This window comes from Sinocyclocheilus grahami, unplaced genomic scaffold, assembly GCF_001515645.1.
Source record: "Sinocyclocheilus grahami isolate Dianchi unplaced genomic scaffold, SAMN03320097.WGS_v1.1 scaffold181.1, whole genome shotgun sequence".
Lineage (NCBI taxonomy): Eukaryota > Metazoa > Chordata > Actinopteri > Cypriniformes > Cyprinidae > Sinocyclocheilus > Sinocyclocheilus grahami.
In genome coordinates this window covers 938,701-957,333 of record NW_015505360.1, presented here as the reverse complement: position 1 = coordinate 957,333, position 18,633 = coordinate 938,701, and the positions used below count along the sequence as shown (strand labels likewise).

Here is an 18,633-nt window from a genome sequence, read left to right as displayed (position 1 = left end):
ATTGTAGAAAGTTTTCTGTGAGGAGTAGGTTTAGGGTAAGGGGATAGAAAATACAGTTTGTACAGTAGAAAAAACATTACGCCTATGGAGAGTCCCCATAAACATGGAAACCCAACATGTGTGTGTGTGTAAGGCCTCAGTAGGTTTTGTAGGCATAAGGAATGTGCATCTATGATCAAATTTTACCTTTCAGATCCTAATTATTCACTGGTTACTGGCTAAATACTCAAGCTAAACTATCATGTACAAATAATGAAAGGAGAGGTGAGGAGACTCTTTCTAATACTCTGATGGCTCACTGCACCACTGGACAGGATTATCTGAAGGCTACTTAAAGAGACACTCACACACACACACACACACACACATTAATGGACACGTATGGCCTACAGCGCTGGGATCTTTATTACATAAGACTCCCTCAAGTCATTGCACGTGGACACACACCTGGCTGTGAGTGTGTGTATGGCCTGTCAGTTGTCTATGACAGCGAGAGGTCTAACTGGAGATCTTTAGGCCAGAAGTGTGACCGTTTGGAGCATCACGAGAGTGTGAGAAGCATGATTGCTGAAGAGTTCGCTGTGGTTTATTTATAGGCTCTGCATCAGCAGCAGTCACAGTGCTGCAAATGAAGCCCTTCAGAGAGAGAGAGAGAGAGAGAGAGAGATGCATGTGACAACAGCGGTCCACTGAGGTCTATGTTGAATCAGACGTGAGTTTTACCCTCTTCTGCACGCGGATCCGCGGAGGAAACCAGCAACAGCTCTACAGATTTAACACGACCAAAAACAGGCTGAAGGAAAGAAAGAAGCAGCGGAATCGAGAAATAAGGATGCTCTCTTACAGATGCAGTTTGTGGGTGTGAAGCTGTCTGTCGCACATCAGCTGGGTTTCTGTCACTGGTTTTCAACTATTGAGCACCGGTGTTCTGTTGCAATGTCAGTGCAGGAGTGTGTATTTTTCAGGATAATTCCCACACCATAAGAAGAGATCTGGAATGTGTGCAGAAACTCTCCTGCACTAATAAATGCGTATCGACTAGTGCGTTCAAGGCTTTATCTAAAATACAGTCTGAAGTCATAAGGTGAGTAACACCTATTGCTGTCAGCGGTTTGATGTGGTTTATATAACTGTTTTGCCTGCATATCTATTCTTTAACCCTTTTTAGTTCATTGTGATCTTGCTGTCTTTAAATAACTCGATATAACTTATAAATTCGATCCTAAAGTTGTGTATGCTTGAACACACTGTGTGTGTGTGTGTGTGTGCGCGCGTGCGTTTCTGGCTTCTTTATATAAATTGCGCTCAGCTCCATCTAGGCCAGCCCACGCGCGCCTCTGGTTGCCATAGCAACTGTCGGGAGTTTATAAGGGGTAGAGGATGCGAGACAGACTCCTCTTGGCTTTTACAGCTCAGCAGCAGCGGATGAGCAAATGCATCTGAAAAATTAGAGCCCAACTATTATTATATAATAAAAATTAAGTTCCAGTGTTGCCACCTTCTGGAACAACTGATTAGTGCAAAACAAGTTCAATGCACATGTGCGACCTGCACATACAAAGTATGAGCATACTATTCTGGTGGTGCATGTATTGTACTCGCATACTGCTCTGGTAAAGAAATTTGTATCACACTGTACTGCTCGCATACGTGTAAAAAATTAAGCATACTTTGGGCTTTCCGCAAAAAATAAATTGTGTTGTATTCTTTCCCTTACAGCCATGGCTCTAAGGCCCACCCTCATCTTCATTCTCTTACTGATTGGCTGCTGCGCTCTTGAGGACCCGCCCAAGGTTACAGCCCCGCCCCCTCCTCATGGATGTGGCGCTACAGTGGACCCGCCCTACAGAGTTTTGTGCGATCTGGAGTCCGTGTGGGGCGTGGTGCTGGAGGCCATAGCCTGCGGCGGTACCATATCTGCTTTGATTCTAGCCGTGATTCTTTTAGCCAAGCTGAAAACGGTAACGGAACCGGAGAAGCGATGTGGCGTCGGTCCCCTCCTCCTCCTATTGGCCGGAACCATGGGTCTCTTCAGCCTATCGCTGGTGTTCTTGGTGGGGCGTGGCGAGGTGCTCTGCATTGTGCGCCGCGGGCTGTGGGGGGTGCTGTTTGCGATGTGTTTCTCCTGTCTGCTGGTGCAGGGAGTGCGACTGAAGAAGCTGGCCGGAGGGAGGCGGAGCCCAGCAGGCAGCTCTCTCGCCGGATTGGCGTTTACACTCACTATGGTTCAAGGCATCATTGCTGGAGAGTGGCTGCTGCTTACGGTGGTCCGCGAGGGACATGCAGCCTGCGATTACCTGCCTCTAGACTTTGTGTTAGTGTGTAGCTATGCTCTAGCGTTGTTGCTAGCGGCCAGCATGTTGTCGTTGGCTGTGGTGTTGTGCGGAGGAAGCAACAGAGAGGAGTCGAGCAGGAAGACGATGAAGTGGAGGTGCAACGCTGTCTGGCTTTTCCTCTCATGTCTGTCCTCGCTTCTCCTCTGGGTCGCCTGGCTCGGTCTCTATCTCTACAGCGATGCCACCATCACGACCGTAGCAAAGGATTGGGACGAGCCGGCATTAGCAGTTGCCTTGGTGACCGAGGGTTGGGTGCTGCTGTTATTTCACGCTGTCCCAGAAATGCACCTGTGCTTGCGTCCGTCCAGTCAGAGGAACGCAGACACCGGGCAGAACTACTATGACACCCCTCAGCCGCCAACTGCACAAAGTTACCATGACGACGAGCGGCCAACCAATCCCAGAGCTCCGTTCACAGAGAGTCAGGCGTACACTGTAGAGGAGCACAGTGCAGGTAGGTTGTCACACAAAAAGCATGAGCAACATTCTGGGAAGGGTAGTTTATGGTTCTAAAAATAACCATTAGAGCAGTGGTTTTCAATCCTGTTCCTCGGGACCCACTGCTCTGCGCATTTTGCATGTGTCCCTCATCTGACACACTCATTTGAGTTCATGGAGCTCTTTCCTAATGATCTGAATCAGCTGTGTAAATTAGGGAGGCATGCAAAATGTGAAGAGAAGTTTGAAAACCACTGCATTAGAGAGCGTGCATTTGGGAGCGTTAGGAAAATGTTCTGTGCTTGCAGTGGTGAAATTGTTTTTATTTGATTTGATCTTTTGCGCGTAGTGGCGGACGCGTAGAGGCGTTACCAAGGAAGTGACGAGCGCTTCTTCCGGGTCGAAAGGAAAGCTTTCCCGCGTGTGGCAAATGAGTAAGTAGTAAAATAAACATCTAACTCGAATAATACAGCGCTTTGAAGCGAGTCGGAATATTAACCGCTCGATGCTCATGTTGTTGCACTTTACCGGCATATAAGTGTGTTTAACAATACAAGTCGCTTTACATTCATTGCCAAAGATGCTGGCTGTTCACAGAGTGCTGTATCCAAGCATGTTAACAGAAAGTTGAGTGGAAGGAAAAAGTGTGGAAGAAAAAGATGCACAACCATCAGAGAGAACCGCAGCCTCATGAGGATTGTCAAACAAAATCCGAAGTATTCTAATTTGTTGAGATAGTGAATTGGTGGGTTTTTGTTAAATGTGAGCCAAAATCATCACAATTAATAGAACCAAAGACTTAAACTACTTCAGTCTGTGTGCATTGAATTTATTTAATACACGAGTTTCACAATTTGAGTTGAATTACTGAAATAAATGAACTTTTCCACAACATTATAATTTGAGACGCACCTGTATATGAATGTCATTCCTCTGTCTGACATAATGTGTTTTCTGAGTTTGCAGATGGTGAAGGAAAACCCAATGAAAATAACCTCTAGGATGCAAAAAGCAGGAAGAAGTTGAGGTTTTTGAGAAGTTGGTTGACTAAAAGTTGGCATGGCAGTTGACGGGGCAACTAAAGAGAAGAAGAAGAAGAAGAAGAAAGTTCAGGATGCAGGAGACACACGTGTGATGGTGTGGCGTGACGTGTCCGTCCAGACTGATGTTAAAAACGAAACTTTGGATGTAAACATCAGAGATGGAGAGAAACGGGAGAGCAATGGGGCTGAGAAGAAGAGGAAGAAGAAAAAGAAAGTGAAGGAGGACGTGGAAGCAAACAGTCCCGTGTGTTACGATGCGTCCGTCCAGACTTCCGTCAAAACAGAGCGCTCCGATATAAACATCAGTGCTGCTCCTAAGAAGACGAAGAAGAAGATAGAGCAGGAAGCAGAAGAGATCGCCAGTGGAGATCATTTAGTGTCCAAGAAACAAGGACGTGAAGAAGAGGTGGAAGCTATAAAGAAGAAAAAGAAGAAAAAGCAAGTAGAGATGAAAAAAGAAGAGGCCGATTTAGGACACAGTGTAGAGATAGTAAAAAAGAAAAAGAAGAGAAAAATTGATGAAGATGTGGCCGAAGAAGAACAAAACAAAGAATTTGAGGGGGGAGAGGTAAAGAAGAAAAGAAAAAAGCAGAAAGATTGTAAACAGGAAGCGGTGAAGAAGAAGAAGAGGAAGAAATCTTCAGCAGTTGAAGAGCCTGATGACATTAGCTCCAGTGAAAAGCTGGAGAAGAAGAGCAAGAAGCTAAAGAAGAAACTGAAAGGTGTGGATGAAGGTGAGAGTCATCCTTGCGCCAACGGAGGACAGGTGAGCTCAGCGGACAAGAAGATGAGAAAGAAAGTCAAAGCTAAGACTGAGACTGAGGAGGAAGCGGTGGGAAAGAAGGGCAGAAAGAAAACCCCAGAAAAGGTTAGAAAGAAAAAGCCTAAAGAAGAGCATCTTGAGGCAGTCGTGGAGAGAGCAAGTAAAGCGGTGAGTTTATCCTCAACTGAGGCTCATGTTTGACTGTTTACAATGTGATGATAATTAAGCATGGATATTTAATTATGTAATATATTTTTCTTAACATCATGCACTGTTATTTTAGTATTATTTATATACTTATATAGTATTTATAAATTTTTAATGAGCTTTTATTTTCATATTTTAGTTAAAGGGGTCATATGATGTTGCTAAAAAGAACAGTATTTTGTGTATTTGGTGTAATGAAATTTGTTTATGCGGTTTAAGGTTCAAAAAACACATTATTTTCCACATACTGTACATTATTGTTTCTCCTCTATGCCCCGCCTTTCTGAAACGCGTCGATTTTTACAAAGCTCATCGGTCTGAAAAAGTGAGTTGTGCTGTGATTGGCCGAATACCTCAAGCGTGTAATGGAAATGTTACGTCCCTCACCATACTGTGATGCCTGCGGCAACCACATGTGACGACCCCGGGCTGGACTCCGCTTCGTCCACGGTGAAAGCCGATCCGGCGATCCACAGCGCGAAGTTGATGTATTTCCTCAGCGACCAGAACGGATCAGCTCTAGGCATGACGAAGCGGATATCATCCTCTTTTGGAAGACCAAACAAAGTAGTTTCGCTTTCACAACAAAACGCACAGCGCATTCACAAAATGTCGGCAGCAACAATACTACAGCGAGAATTAAAGTTACACCTTCTTTCTTTGCGTGAACATTTGGGCGGCGTTATGCAAATCTTCCCACATAGTGATGTAGACATGTTGGGGCGTGTTAGAACGAGCCGTTTTAGGGGGGCGTGGCTGACTCTTAACTTTTATAAAGAATATCTCTTTGGATTTGAGACTTTAGTCTTTGCAACTTTACAGATCTTCTTTATGCACCAAGAGCTTGTAACACTCCAAAGAGAAAGGAACAATTAAAATAGCATCATATGACCCCTTTAAATATTTCGGAATTTGGTTGTTCTTTTTTCTATTTTATTTATTTAATATTAGTTTATCTTCAGTTTATTTTAGTTTTAGTACATTTTAAGTTGGTTGCCAAGGCAACTTTTCGAATATTTTCTAAATCGAATTTTTTTTTTTTAGGTTTCAGGTTTTTCGTGAGTAATGTGTATATTTTGTTTTATTTTAGCTTTATTTCACGTAACTAACATGATTTTTGAAAATAGTTTTAGTTAACAGTAACAACACTGCTGCTTCATAACAGGGTCAGTATCACAAAAACTGTCAAGAATGTGTGCAGGTCATGATTCATCCAAAATCAAAATAATAAAATAAAATTAGAAATGATTTTTGTTTAAAAATATTTTAAAAGCCGTTTATGACACTTAGTATTTATTTACATTATAACATTATTTTTTTTGACAATTAATACAATTATTTTATGTATAATTTAAAATGGTATATATTTTGTGTATAATTTCTGTTGTTTTAAAATATGATTCTCATTACTGTAATACTGTAAGTAAAATTTTGCATTTACATAAATTAATGCAGTGTGTTTTTTTTACTACCATGTTAAATATATATTTTTTTCTTTCTTGCATATTACAGTAATGGAAATTCACATTCACGAAAAACCTTATTGTCCTATAAATAAGCATAATTTTATTTATGCAAAATATCATTTGTAATATCTTGCTTCGTGGCATATGGTCTGGATATTGTCTTCAGAGGTTTTGTTAGATTCGTCCGGCCATGTATGTTGCACCTCATGCCTGATTAGGAAAGTGGTCATCTGACTTGCTAGTAGTTTTATTTGACATTAAAACTTAATTCGCTGTATCTCATTGCGTTCTCCCTCTCTGTGCGCTCAGTCTGATGTTGTGTTCCTGTCGGAAAAGCCTGGAAATCAGGACAAAGTTTCTATAGATCAGGTACAACACCTGCTGATCACTGATGTTTTACACACACACACACACACACACATACATATATATATATATATGTCATGTTGAGACACTTTTCTTCCACAGGCCCGCCGTCTCCGCCTACAGAGGGACATTGACAAGGAATCACAGCCGAAGCCAGTCAGTTTCACAATTAAAACACTTGTATTGAGTCTTACACCTTTTGAAATAAAGGTTTCAAAATAGAGGGCTTTGCAGTGATGCAAGAGAACCATTTTTGCTTCCCTAAAGAACCTTTCAGTTCTTAAAAGAACCATTTTTTTCTTAGTGTAAACATTTTTTAAAAACCTTTTTCTGTTATAAAGAACTTTTTGAGCAATGGAAAGATTCCGTGGATATTGAAGGTTCTTCACGGAAGCATCAGTGCCAGTAAAGGTGCTTTATTTTTGAGTGTGTGTCCTGCATGGATAGTGTAATCGGTAATGGGAATGGATTTTAATCTGAATTGTGTTGATCCGTTTTAGAATCTCGGGCAGTGGGGCACGGCACAGTTCGACAGCTCTGACAGACAAGCCAAGTTTCTGCGCTTGATGGGCGGCTTTAAAAAGAGCAGCCAACCAGTCACAGGATCCTCCGGCCGGGCCAACATGGTGCTGGGGACAGAAGGCCAACAGACTTTGCAGCAAGGCCTTCTGGGAGAGTTTGAGCGTGCACAGAGCCGTCATATGGACTTCAGGAATAAAGGAGCCGGATTGGGGTTTGCAGCGCCGTCCAATAAGACGTTTGCGATCGATGCTAATGCTCGGAACTCAGTGTGGCTGGATGACTGAGAGTTCAACCAAAAGTGAACGCTTTGTCATCATTTACTCACCCTCACAATGTTTACAAATCACCGTGCTGTTCTTTATTTTAAAGAATCACATCAGTCAAGCTCCAAAAAGGAAAAAAAAATACAGAAAAATAGCCCATACTAAATATGTATGGAACGACTCAAAGGTGAGTGAATGATGACAAAATGTTCATTTCTAGGTGAACTGTTCCTTTAATGGATGAATCAAAATGGGTTTATGAAATGTATTTTTGGAATCCGAGGAGCGCTGAATCACCGACCCCCAAAAAAAAAAATTTGACAAGTTTCCGTTGAAATTTTTTTTTTGGTCCTGAGAGATGTACTCGGGTGAAATATCACGAGATGTATTTGAATTTATCATTAGATTTGCTAAAGAAAATGATACTAAAAGAAAAGGTTAAACAACCGAAAAGGTTGAATAAAGACACTGGATTAGAGCTGTCTTTGGGTAATCATGGTTGTCATTGCATTATTGAGAGTTATTTTTTTTAGTCATTTACATTTATGCATTTGGCAAACACTTATCTAGTGCCTTTGCATTCAAGGTATATTCACAAGCGTTCAAAAGCATGGAGTCGGTACAATTGTATGGTGACCAAGGCTGTATTTGTTTGATCAAAACTACAGTAAAAACGGTAATATTGTGAAATATTACAATTTAAAATAACTGGTTTCTATGTGAATATATTGTAAAATGTAATTTATTCCTGTGATCAAATCTAAATTGTCAGTCAGTCTTCAGTGTCAAAATCACTCTAATATGCTGATTTGCTGCTCATGAAACATTTCTGATTATCAATGTTAAACAGCTGTGCTGCTTCATATTTTTGTCAAAAAAAAAATTCAGGATTCTTTGATGATTAGATGTTCAAAAGAACAGCATTTATTTGAAATAGAAATATTTTGGAACATTATAAAAGTCTTTACTGTCACTTTTGATCAATTTTATGCATCCTTGATGAATGAAAATATTAATCTTAGTGACCCCAAACATTTGAACGGTAGAGCATCAGTTTTTGCATTTCTGGGAGTCAAACCCATTATGTTGGCATCACTGACACCAAGCTTTACTGTTTGAACTACAGGAACGTCATTTGTCTCGAAGTAAATCTTGTGTTAAAATGCTCCAGCTTTATATCAAACTACGATGAAACATTCAGGACAAACGGTGCTGAACTTGTGATGTTAAACACTTTATTTCTTTCTCTCTTGTAAACACATGACCATTCAAAACAGTTCCAGACAGAAGGACAGAATAAGGAAAAGGTATCAAATAAGACATTTCAAGAAGTTCTGAATAGAAGCAGCAAGATAAAAGTCAATTCATCTCTGGGTGACTCTTTTTGTGGTTCATGTGTTTTGAGGAGTTAGAAAACAGTGCCGCCTTATGTTATTGCTCTAGAAACTTCAAATCCCGTTGTGACAGTGAATGTAACTGTAATAATAGTACAATTACAGTTTTCCACTTTGGAAAAGAGCCATTGGTTTTAAAGCTCCATTTATACTACACAAAAAATATCAATGGTCCTAAAAACAGGCTTTTGTTGCTTTACACAAAATGTAATTTCTTATTTTCTTTCCTTTTGATTTTGTGATGAAATGTGACCAAGTAGCAAAGTTTACAGAGATTCACCCATAAATTTGTTCCAACTCTCTGATTCAGATTATGGTAATGTGATACTCGTGCAGTATTCACTTGGTAGTGTGCATTCACAGGCAGGGTGGAATGAGACGATCCCGATTCACACAGAATTCCAAACAGAATGCTATTGGGCTGAGAGTTCCGCATGAGGGGGCGTGTCTTTGAAGCTGTGTGTTCCAGTGGGTGTGGTCTAAGGGCGTGGCTCAGGCCTGCAGGTACTCCGGCTGTACCCGCGCGACCTTGCGAAACTCTTTGGCGTGTGTGCATGGACACTGCATCTCACACCAGCTGATGGGCACCATCTGAGCCCCTGCGGGAAGAGATTTCAGACTGTGAGGAACAATGAACATTTTTGGGTGAACTCTTCTCACTCTCAGGCCTTCCAAGATGTAGATGAGCTTGTGTCTTCATCACAACAGATTTGGAGAAATGTAGCATTGCATCACTTGCACACCAATGGATCCTCTGCAGTGAATGGGTGCCGTCAGAATGAGAGTCCAAACAGCTGATAAAAACATCACAATAATCCACAAGTAATCCAGGCCATCAATTAATGTCTAGTGAAGCAAAAAAATCTGAGTTTGTAATCATTAAGATGTTTTTTAACTTCAAACTGTTGCTTCCAGCTAAAATGAAGTCCTTTATCTATAATATTGGTTTCTCCAGTGAAAAAGCCGTTTCGGCTGAATCAGGAGAGAAATCTGCACAGATCAAGCACCGTTTACAAGCCAAAACAGCTCTGAACAAATAAATGGGTGGATTTTGATGTGAGAGGACAACAGGGGATGGACTTTTTCACTGGAGGAAGAGTTATTATGGACTCGTATTTTGGCCAGAAGTGACAGTTTAAAGTTGAAAAGTCTTAATAATGAATTTGTTTCTTACAAACATGCAGCTTTTCGCTTCACAAGACATTAAACCAAGGGTGCCCAAACTCGGTCCTTGAGGGCCGGTGTCCTGCAGAGTTTAGCTCCAACTTGCCTCAACACACCTGCCTTTAAGGTTCTAGTATGCCTAGTAAGAGCTTGATTAGCTGCTTCAGGTGTGTTTAATTGGGGTTGGAGCTAAACTCTTCAGGACACCGGCCCTCCAGGACCAAGTTTGGACACCCCTGCATTAAACTGATGGAGTGGAGCGGTGTGCATTGTGATGTTTTTATCAGCTGTTTGGACTCTCATTCTGACGGCACCCATTCACTGCAGAGGATCCACTGGTGAGCAAGTGATGCAATGCTACATTTCTCCAAATCTGTTCCTATTAAGAAACAAACTCATCTTGGATCGCCTAAGAGTGAGTACATTTTCAGCAAACGTTCATTTTTGGATGATGAACTATTTTTTAAAGTGCACTGCTATTTGAACGTTCCCTCACCCGCCTCGCTGTGGGCCACGACTACACCCAGCTCGTTCTCCGCTGTGGTCAGCAGGTAGTTCGACTGCACGTCGCCCAAAGAGATCTGACAGCCAAGGTCAAGGGTCATACGCAACACATCCATGACAACAGGAAAACCACTTTTCATTTAGCATAAAGGATACAACTTTTGCAAGGACAATGTCGCCTGGCCTGAAGCTTTTATACGTCTCCACCTGTAAAGAGCCATTCAATACATGACATTTTAACCCTCCAGCACTTTTTGAAAAAGTGCCATATATAAGATGTTTGCGAACATTTTTGCCCGGGAACAGTAAGTATAAAAAATGTTATTCAATTATATAAAAACGAATGAACCTGGAGTAGTAATCATAAAATATGCACTTCTATTTGAGATTTTAGGTAATTGAGATCTCATTTAGATCATATTTATGTGCAGTTTGTTTGTATGTATAAGCAAATATGCAAACTTTTGGAACATTATTACAGTAAAAATCTACATCTAGAAGTTTAAAACAAAATATGTGAATTTAAGCTTAGAAAATATATATATCTGGATATTTAGGCATTATACAATAATTGTGTCAAATTTTGGTATATGTATTTATTTTTTATTTTTTTTATATCATTACTGTTAGGGTCTTTCACATTCAATTTTTATATTATCTTTTAAAACAAAACAAAAATGAAGAGCTTATTCGATAAAAAAAACAATAATTTCCCATGAGCTCACCTTATCTTTCTCTGTCGCTCTCACATCTTCTCTTCTGGAGAAATCAAACCAAACAGAGTTTAGCATATTTTACTTCTATTACTGATAATAATTTACCCAACAGGACCTGCTTGTAAAACCTGAATGAAACTTACTTTATTTAATACATATGATGGATACAAAAATGAGGGATAGATTGATGAATAAAACATCCATACCTGATAGTGCCTCTAAACCTGTCTTTTAGTGGCGTCGAACCGACATATAAGATGTGGACTTTAGCAAATCGTGGGTTGATACTCGTCACCTGCAAAAGAAACAATCATACATTTAATGCACAGAAAAATTTAACATAATAACATCACACAGTGAAAGACAAAAAAACCGAGATCAGAACGATTCAGGCATGATTCGACCATAGCATTAGACACCAGTGATGTGTTGTTTAGTACAGGACTCTCACCTTACAGGTGACGATGGCACCGACGTCAGGCAAAAGTTGTGTTTCTGTCTCCCTAACGACTGAAATCACCGGCAACTGTAAAGGAAGAGGATGGAATAAAATGTCACCACTGGATTATCAAGATGCATGAGCGTTTAAGTCTTACAAATGAACGAAATGGCTATGTTGAAACAAAAATGTCCATAAAAGTGACAATGATGAACTGACCTCCTCTCCCTGGTTCTTTCTCAGCACATATCCCGCGAGCGAAGCGAAGATGTAGCCGTGCCGCAGATACGTGCCGGTGCCGGGGATACAGTCCTCCGTGCTGCAGAGCCTTTCACCTGCACGAACAACAGCAGACAAAGCAAGTTTGTAAAAACACACAAATCATGTACAGTGAAACACTTATAGCGGAAGTCTATGGGGCAGGAATAAACGTAAAAAATGCACCTCAACACTTTAACCACAAGACTCAATCATTTTACATTGCAAAAGTAAAGGTATTCCAATATTTCACCTGTTACTGCAAGATGTTTAGAAAAATTATTTTTGCCATGGAATAAAAATATAATAAAGCCTCACATTTCTGACTTTTTTCTCTCTCATTTGCGAGTTTACATCTCACAATTTTGACTTTTTTTATCCGAGTTTACATCTCGCTTTTTCTTGTTTTCGCTCCAAAAGCCATAGAATAAAAAATTTATCACGACTTTTAAATCTCACAATTCTGATTTTTTCCCCCCCCGCAATTCTGAGTTTATATCGCACAAGTCTGAAAACTGCTGGAGAAAGAAAAGTTAGTATTGCACGATGCAAACTCGCAATTACCTTTTTGTCTTTTTTTATATCGTGGAGGTACTGTTTTTATAGTTTACATACTGTAATAAAGTGTTTTTATTAGTGCTGTCAAATCGATTAATGGCAACATATATATGTGCGTACTGTGCATAATCAATGTATTTATAAATACACACATACTGACATGTATATATTTAAGAAATATATGTAATATATATTATGTAAACACAAACTTTTGTATTTGGATGCCATTAATCGATTTGACAGCACTAGTTTTCATATATTACATAATATGACATAAGGCTTTTTTATGACTAAATTTGGTAATGGGAGAGTAAAAATATTTTTAAAACGTACACCGTTCAAACTAGGCTGCTTATGTTGAAGTGTTTGGGATGTGGCTTTTAATGATGAGACCTTTTTTGTAATCAGGCTCTCAAAAAGTATATAACAATTTGGATATAGATTTATCGGCCAACATATCGGTTATCGGCTTTCAAAAATAAAGAATAATCGGTTATCGGTATCGGCCAAAATTTTCATATCGGTGCATCCCTACAATTTGAATATGTATTTTAAAAAATTGCACTCACAGAATAACGTCGTTAAAATAGTTAGTTCATCCGCTAAGAAAAGTAGTCCCACCGCTAAAAAGAGGGTCTTCTCTCAAAAAACAAATAAATTGTTAGCGTTACATTTCTACTTCAAAACCCTTCCTTACACGTGCCACATTTATTTCCATTGCAAGTAAATAAACGCGATTTTTTTTCTAAACTGAAACTTATTTTCTGTCACAGATTTATTTAGTCATTTATTAGACGCTTTTATCCAAAGTGACTTACAAATGAGGACAACAGAAGCAATCAATTGCAGTATTAAAACAACTAAAAACAGATCCAGAACTAAAAGCTCAAACTTACGACTTATACACATTTTAAAAATAAAGAGATTAAATAAAAATGACAAATGCATACAACAAAATTTCAAAACTTAACATTTAAATGAAAAACAAAAACTAAAGCTAAAAACAATTCAAAATATTAAAGAACAAACGGTATAAGACTATAATAATGATTCTAACATAACACTAAGCCAAACACCAAAAAAAACAACTACATATACATACTGTATATGTACATACACATTTATAAATTCAATATATATATTATTTCATTTCCATTTAGTTTGTTGAAGTATTAAAATAACTCAAATGTAATAAAACTAAAAACTTAATAAAAGACCTATACAGACATAATAAATTCAGACATAATGTAACTAAAATTTTAATAAATAACAAATACAAATAATACAAATCAAATGACCGTAGTTTATCAGTAATCCTAAAAAATAACACTGCCAAACAACAACTTACTGACACATAGTAAGAAACGGTTATAAAAACTGAAACAGAAGCGAAACAAGTAACAGGAAAGAGGAGAAGCATACAGATGCGGTATGCAAAAACTAAAAAAAAGAATAAATAAATAAAACCTGATTTCTGGGACTTGATGTAAATGAGCATTTCAGGGCAATCTGGGTGATGGAAACAGCTGGAGACACTCATCAGCCGTGAGCTGGTGTAGAGGCACACAGGTGAGTGCTCTGCAGCAGTTTGAGGACAGGTGAGCGTGACAGCAGCGCTCGCGCTCCGGTGTTACGAGATTCTTGGTTTCAGTGGGCGGAGCAAACATGAATATTCACGAGTTTCCCAGACAGGTGCCTGGAACCAAGTGGAACTGAGAATTTCAGTTCACACTCCTTGTATCTCAGCACATTTAATGGAATATACAGTGTATATATATATATATATATATTTTTTTTTTTTTTTTTTTTTTTTTTTAAGTAAATATATTTACAGTGTTGCACAAGCTACATGTGTTTATCATTTCATAACAGTTTATAATGTTTATTAGTTTGTGCAGTCATCCCTGACTGAATGATTGCAGGCATTCTTTGTGTAATGTTAGGATAAAGCACAGCCAACTTCAGCTAGTTGTAGCCAATACATTGATTTCAGTTCTTTGTGCTCTTCGTGTGTAGCTTGCGATGCTTTAAAACTTTGTCTGTTATTAGTTATCATTTGTTGAAAACATCACTGCCTGCAACAAATGAAATAAACTTATATAAACGTATCTGTGGACATATTTATTTTTGTATACTGGTGTGATGATCCATGTCTTAACCATAGACTGTATAAAAACAACCTGTCCCGTTCAACATTCTCCATGCTGTCTGGTTGTTAACTATGATACAATCATACACTGCTGCAAAAGCATGCTGCTGAAATTTCTTTTTTTCATGTTTCCAATGTAAAACAGTTAAACATTCTTACAAACAAATGTAAATTTACCAATTAAGATTCTCACAAGGTTTATGGTTCCATTTGCACAGTGAAACCAAAAATCCCCGAACACCTGGATGATTACAGCTACAGGTTTCCAATAGTAGCGCAGATCCAACTACCATTTCAATTATTTATTTTTATGCTCTTCTGTTACCTTTTAAGTTTTAAAACTGTCATCTTCTGGCAATGAATGAAATAACATTCACCACCATATCAGTGGCCTAATAAACATTTTGCAACCTACACTGATGTTATTCTCTGTCATCTGTTCTTTGTTCATGTGTTGCACTGTACCTGGATGATACACAATGATGATCATTGATACAAATGCTATTTTGATGCACAACAAACACTCATGCAATCAAACATTATTTATAGGCTAAGTCATAAAGTTTCACAAACATATATATACTCTTAATTAGGCTTATATATATATACATAAACTGTTCCCTCCTGGTGGAATGACCTGCCCAACTCAATTCGAGCAGCTGAATCCTTAGCCATCTTCAAGAACCAGCTAAAAACACATCTCTTCCATCTATATTTGACCCTCTAACTCTAGCACTTTCTATTCTAATTCTATTTTATCTATTTGTTGACTTGACCCTCTAACACTTGCACTCTCTATTCGTTTTCCAACTGCTTGTTTTCTTTAAAAAAGGCCTCTAACACTAGCTTTCTCTATTCTATCTACTTGTTTTCTTTTTGTTATGTGTATGTATGTGTAAAGCGTCTGCTAAATGACTACATTCATAAATAAATATAAAGGGCCTCTAAATATAAAAATAAAGTGGAATAAAGATTGGATTGTGGCCTTGATTAGCTTTTGATGAGATGTTGGTAAAATGTGTGTTGGTGTGAATGTTTGATATTATGTGAGACAGTGGCATTTTGTTTTTAAAAATATGAATTCAATAGTGATTCAAATCAAAGTAAGTTACAATTAGCTTAAGTGTGCTGAATGTCTGCAATCACTCAGTCAGCACAAAACTGAACTGTTACAAAATGATGAACAAATGTAGTTTAGGCATAGGTTTGTGCAACGCTGTGAAATATTTACCCTTTTAAAAATATCCCATTAAACGTGCTGAGATGCAAGGAGTGTGAACTCATGAATATTCATGTTTGCCCCGCCCACTGACACCGAGACTCTCGTAACACCGAGTCTTTAAACCCTACAGACACCTCCAGAACTACAGGCGTTTACAGCATATCAGATATACGCTACTGCAGCGAGCTAGTCAATCGACATCAGCTGTTTCTGACTGAAATCGAGCATTGTTATGCGTTCACAACATAATAATAGCAGCGCTGCAGATGATTCAGCCCTACAGCACGTGAACGCTCCGGAGGAATCAAACTGCGCAGAACTTTTTACTAACCACATCAAAGTTAAATAAAATACCAGTCTGTGCACAAGCAAAGAATATATAACCAAACCCTGCAGCGATTATGTCGATAAACCCTAAAGGAAGCGAAGAAAACATGTTAATAACAGCAACCCACCTGGAACACACAGCTTCGTGGGCGCCATGTTTTCAAGAAGCGAGAGTCGCGTTTTGATTGGCTGTTAGTCAGCGGGCAACTCGCGCTCTGATTGGTCACTTCATCGCACGGTTCGCGTACACCGCCATATTTGTTGTGGCTGTAAATGTAAATATAATTCGGGAAGACTTCTTACATGTTGAATGGAGAAGGTTTGGACGTTGCCTATTAAGTATATGCAAAAAGTTTTTGGGAACTTGAAAAAATATTATTGTTGTGTTATTAATTATATTAGTAATTACAACTTCATTACTTACATAAAGGCAATATTCACTGATTCATATTTTACAGAAAAAATTTAAAAACCATTTTTTAACATACAATTTATTTTTTCGTCTTAGTTTGAAGTTTAGGATACATGACAAAAATAATATATATTTGTATGTTTTTTAATGATCTATTGTGAATATTAGATATGTAGATATTGTGAATCAAGCAACTTATTTCTGCTGAAGTAAGCCAACATTTATTAGGGCTTGCACATAAACTCACATATGTGTGCATATAACTCTATCTTTCAGTCAAGCAAAATAATTGTAACAATTGCTGTACAAACAAAATGCAAAAGAACAGACAAAATGATATAATTACTGAATATTGGGGCACAATATTCAACATTTCCAATGTTTGCAGGAGACTTGGGTCAAAATGCATTGAACGTGACATGGATTACAGCACGTCTTCAACATACAGTGACATTCACCACATAAAAAGTAACAGAAAATGACATCTCCAAAAAGCTCACGGGAATATTATCTGCTGTTAATCACCAACCAAACTCACTCCTCGACTCTAGGTGTAGGTGAATCCTAAAAACTAACCGTTACGCAGATCTCGTGGGATATTTCAAGAACATTTCTGTGGGTGTTCAGAGATATTTAGCAGCGGTACAAAGCATGAATCACGCAATAGACGGGGAAACGCACCACTTCTGCAGCCCACCCGGTGATTAATATATGCTGTTGCCTGGCAACAGTTGTCAAAGCCATGCCATCACAGACAAACACATGTGCCATCATTTGAAATGTGCGACTGAGGATCTTCAGTGCAGAGACTATATAAAGCTAAAATCCCTCCTCGTGGCTCAGTTTCACTGCATTTACACACATACCCAAGCAGTTACATCTGAATTGTTTTGGGATGGTCCCGATTGAGAGCATTTGGAAATGAATGATTGGTCAGTGGTTTGGTTCTAGGCTCACGGTATAACACTGGCTGCATTTGTGAGGAGGATTGCGTGAAGTACTAATCTACTTCTTGGCTTTGCCCTGAGCAGCGACGGCCTCCATGGCTTTGCGGACAGTCTCTTCATCTCCCAGGAACTGCATGGGCTTCACAGGCTTCAGGTTCTTGTCCAGCTCATAAAGGATGGGAATTCCTGTGGGCAGATTCAGCTCCATAATCGCCTCCTCTGACATACCTGGCAGAAACACACAGGTTATAATCCGCACAATCAAATAGATGCTCATTTAAACGTAGTGGATGGTTGCCAGGGTGTTGTTATGCATTTGCTAAGATATTATTAAGAGCCAGTGTGAATAACCCTATGATTTCTGTAACGTTGAAAATAAAGACAGGATTGTGGAATCCAGTCATAAAAACGGAATTTGCAGCATAACTCAATGTCACAGAATTTGGCAAATTTTGGATAAATTAATCAAGAGAAATTCTGACAGACATACTGTATATTACTATTGTACAGTGGAAGGTACTTCAAAAAGTAATAATACAATTATTTATACTTTATTTTTTAAGGAGCATCACAATTTTTCCTGCATGTTTTAATTTTGACAGTAAACTTCTGTTGTGCAGCACTTTATTTGCCCCCCCCCAAAAAATTATATTTTAATTTGATATTTTAAGTTTTCTTTTCTCTTTGGAGTGTTACAAGCTGATTGTGGATAAACAAGATCCCTGAAGTTGCAAAGACTAAAGTCTCAAAACCAAAGAGATATTCTTTATCAAAGTTAAGACTCTGCCACGCCCCCCTAAAACGGCTCGTTCTAACACGCCCCCACATATCTACCTCACTATGTGGAAATATTAGCATAATGCGCCCAAATGTGCACGCAAAGAAAGAAGGCGTGGTTTCAGTAACCGCAGTTAGTGTTGAAGCAGCATGTCAGGGAGACGCTGTGTGTTTCTAGGCGAAAACAGCAATGCATTTTATGGACGACCGTTTCGTGAACCTAGGAGAGGAGGTCATTCTGACTTTGCTATGACAATCTGGCGCTTCTGAATCAGCTACTGTTTTGTTGTTTTGTTATTAGTTTAAGTATTTGCTATGGACTGTTCAAATGCGGAGTTTTGCGCATCATGTGTGTGTGTGTG

At 38.9% G+C, this 18,633-nt stretch overlaps 3 protein-coding genes across 4 annotated transcripts; 2 read left to right on the top strand and 1 right to left on the bottom strand.

Moving 5' to 3' along the window:
- Nucleotides 1–378: 378 nt before the first annotated feature.
- On the top strand, nucleotides 379–2,932 carry LOC107594269 (G-protein coupled receptor family C group 5 member B). Its single transcript, XM_016284254.1, has 2 exons — nucleotides 379–1,084; nucleotides 1,720–2,932. The coding sequence occupies exon 2, from the start codon at nucleotides 1,722–1,724 to the stop codon at nucleotides 2,847–2,849; it is 1,128 nt and encodes a 375-aa protein (XP_016139740.1). The 5' UTR covers nucleotides 379–1,084; nucleotides 1,720–1,721; the 3' UTR covers nucleotides 2,850–2,932.
- A 188-nt stretch (nucleotides 2,933–3,120) lies between these two features.
- Nucleotides 3,121–8,107, top strand: knop1 (lysine-rich nucleolar protein 1). 2 transcript variants are annotated; one of them, XM_016284253.1, is made up of 5 exons: nucleotides 3,121–3,208; nucleotides 3,741–4,748; nucleotides 6,563–6,622; nucleotides 6,722–6,775; nucleotides 7,120–8,107. In XM_016284253.1, the coding sequence occupies exons 2-5, from the start codon at nucleotides 3,834–3,836 to the stop codon at nucleotides 7,423–7,425; spliced, it is 1,335 nt and encodes a 444-aa protein (XP_016139739.1). In that variant the 5' UTR covers nucleotides 3,121–3,208; nucleotides 3,741–3,833; the 3' UTR covers nucleotides 7,426–8,107. The 2 variants fall into 2 exon arrangements, with proteins under 2 accessions (XP_016139739.1, XP_016139737.1); XM_016284251.1 differs by having other exon boundaries at nucleotides 3,734–4,748.
- A 515-nt stretch (nucleotides 8,108–8,622) lies between these two features.
- Nucleotides 8,623–16,314, bottom strand: LOC107594272 (exosome complex component CSL4-like). The gene is made up of 8 exons (XM_016284257.1): nucleotides 16,264–16,314; nucleotides 11,841–11,956; nucleotides 11,634–11,708; nucleotides 11,389–11,477; nucleotides 11,192–11,225; nucleotides 10,623–10,673; nucleotides 10,459–10,543; nucleotides 8,623–9,397 (listed from the first exon to the last, which is right to left on the bottom strand). Exons 1-8 carry the CDS (start codon nucleotides 16,289–16,291, stop codon nucleotides 9,291–9,293), a joined length of 585 nt encoding a protein of 194 aa, XP_016139743.1. The 5' UTR covers nucleotides 16,292–16,314; the 3' UTR covers nucleotides 8,623–9,290.
- Between the last annotated feature and the right edge of the window lie 2,319 nt (nucleotides 16,315–18,633).

Excerpts from the sequence above, each read along its gene's own strand:
- LOC107594269 (XM_016284254.1), top strand. The coding sequence starts at position 1,722 with ATGGCTCTAAGGCCCACCCTCATCTTCATTCTCTTACTGATTGGCTGC.
- knop1 (XM_016284253.1), top strand. The coding sequence starts at position 3,834 with ATGGCAGTTGACGGGGCAACTAAAGAGAAGAAGAAGAAGAAGAAGAAA. Across the intron at positions 4,749-6,562 it reads TGGAGAGAGCAAGTAAAGCG|TCTGATGTTGTGTTCCTGTC; the intron begins GTGAGTTTATCC and ends CTGTGCGCTCAG. Across the intron at positions 6,776-7,119 it reads AGGAATCACAGCCGAAGCCA|AATCTCGGGCAGTGGGGCAC; the intron begins GTCAGTTTCACA and ends GATCCGTTTTAG.
- LOC107594272 (XM_016284257.1), bottom strand. The coding sequence starts at position 16,291 with ATGGCGCCCACGAAGCTGTGTGTTCCAG. Across the intron at positions 11,226-11,388 it reads AGGTTTAGAGGCACTATCAG|AAGAGAAGATGTGAGAGCGA; the intron begins GTATGGATGTTT and ends TGATTTCTCCAG. Across the intron at positions 10,544-10,622 it reads ACATTGTCCTTGCAAAAGTT|ATCTCTTTGGGCGACGTGCA; the intron begins GTATCCTTTATG and ends CTTGGCTGTCAG.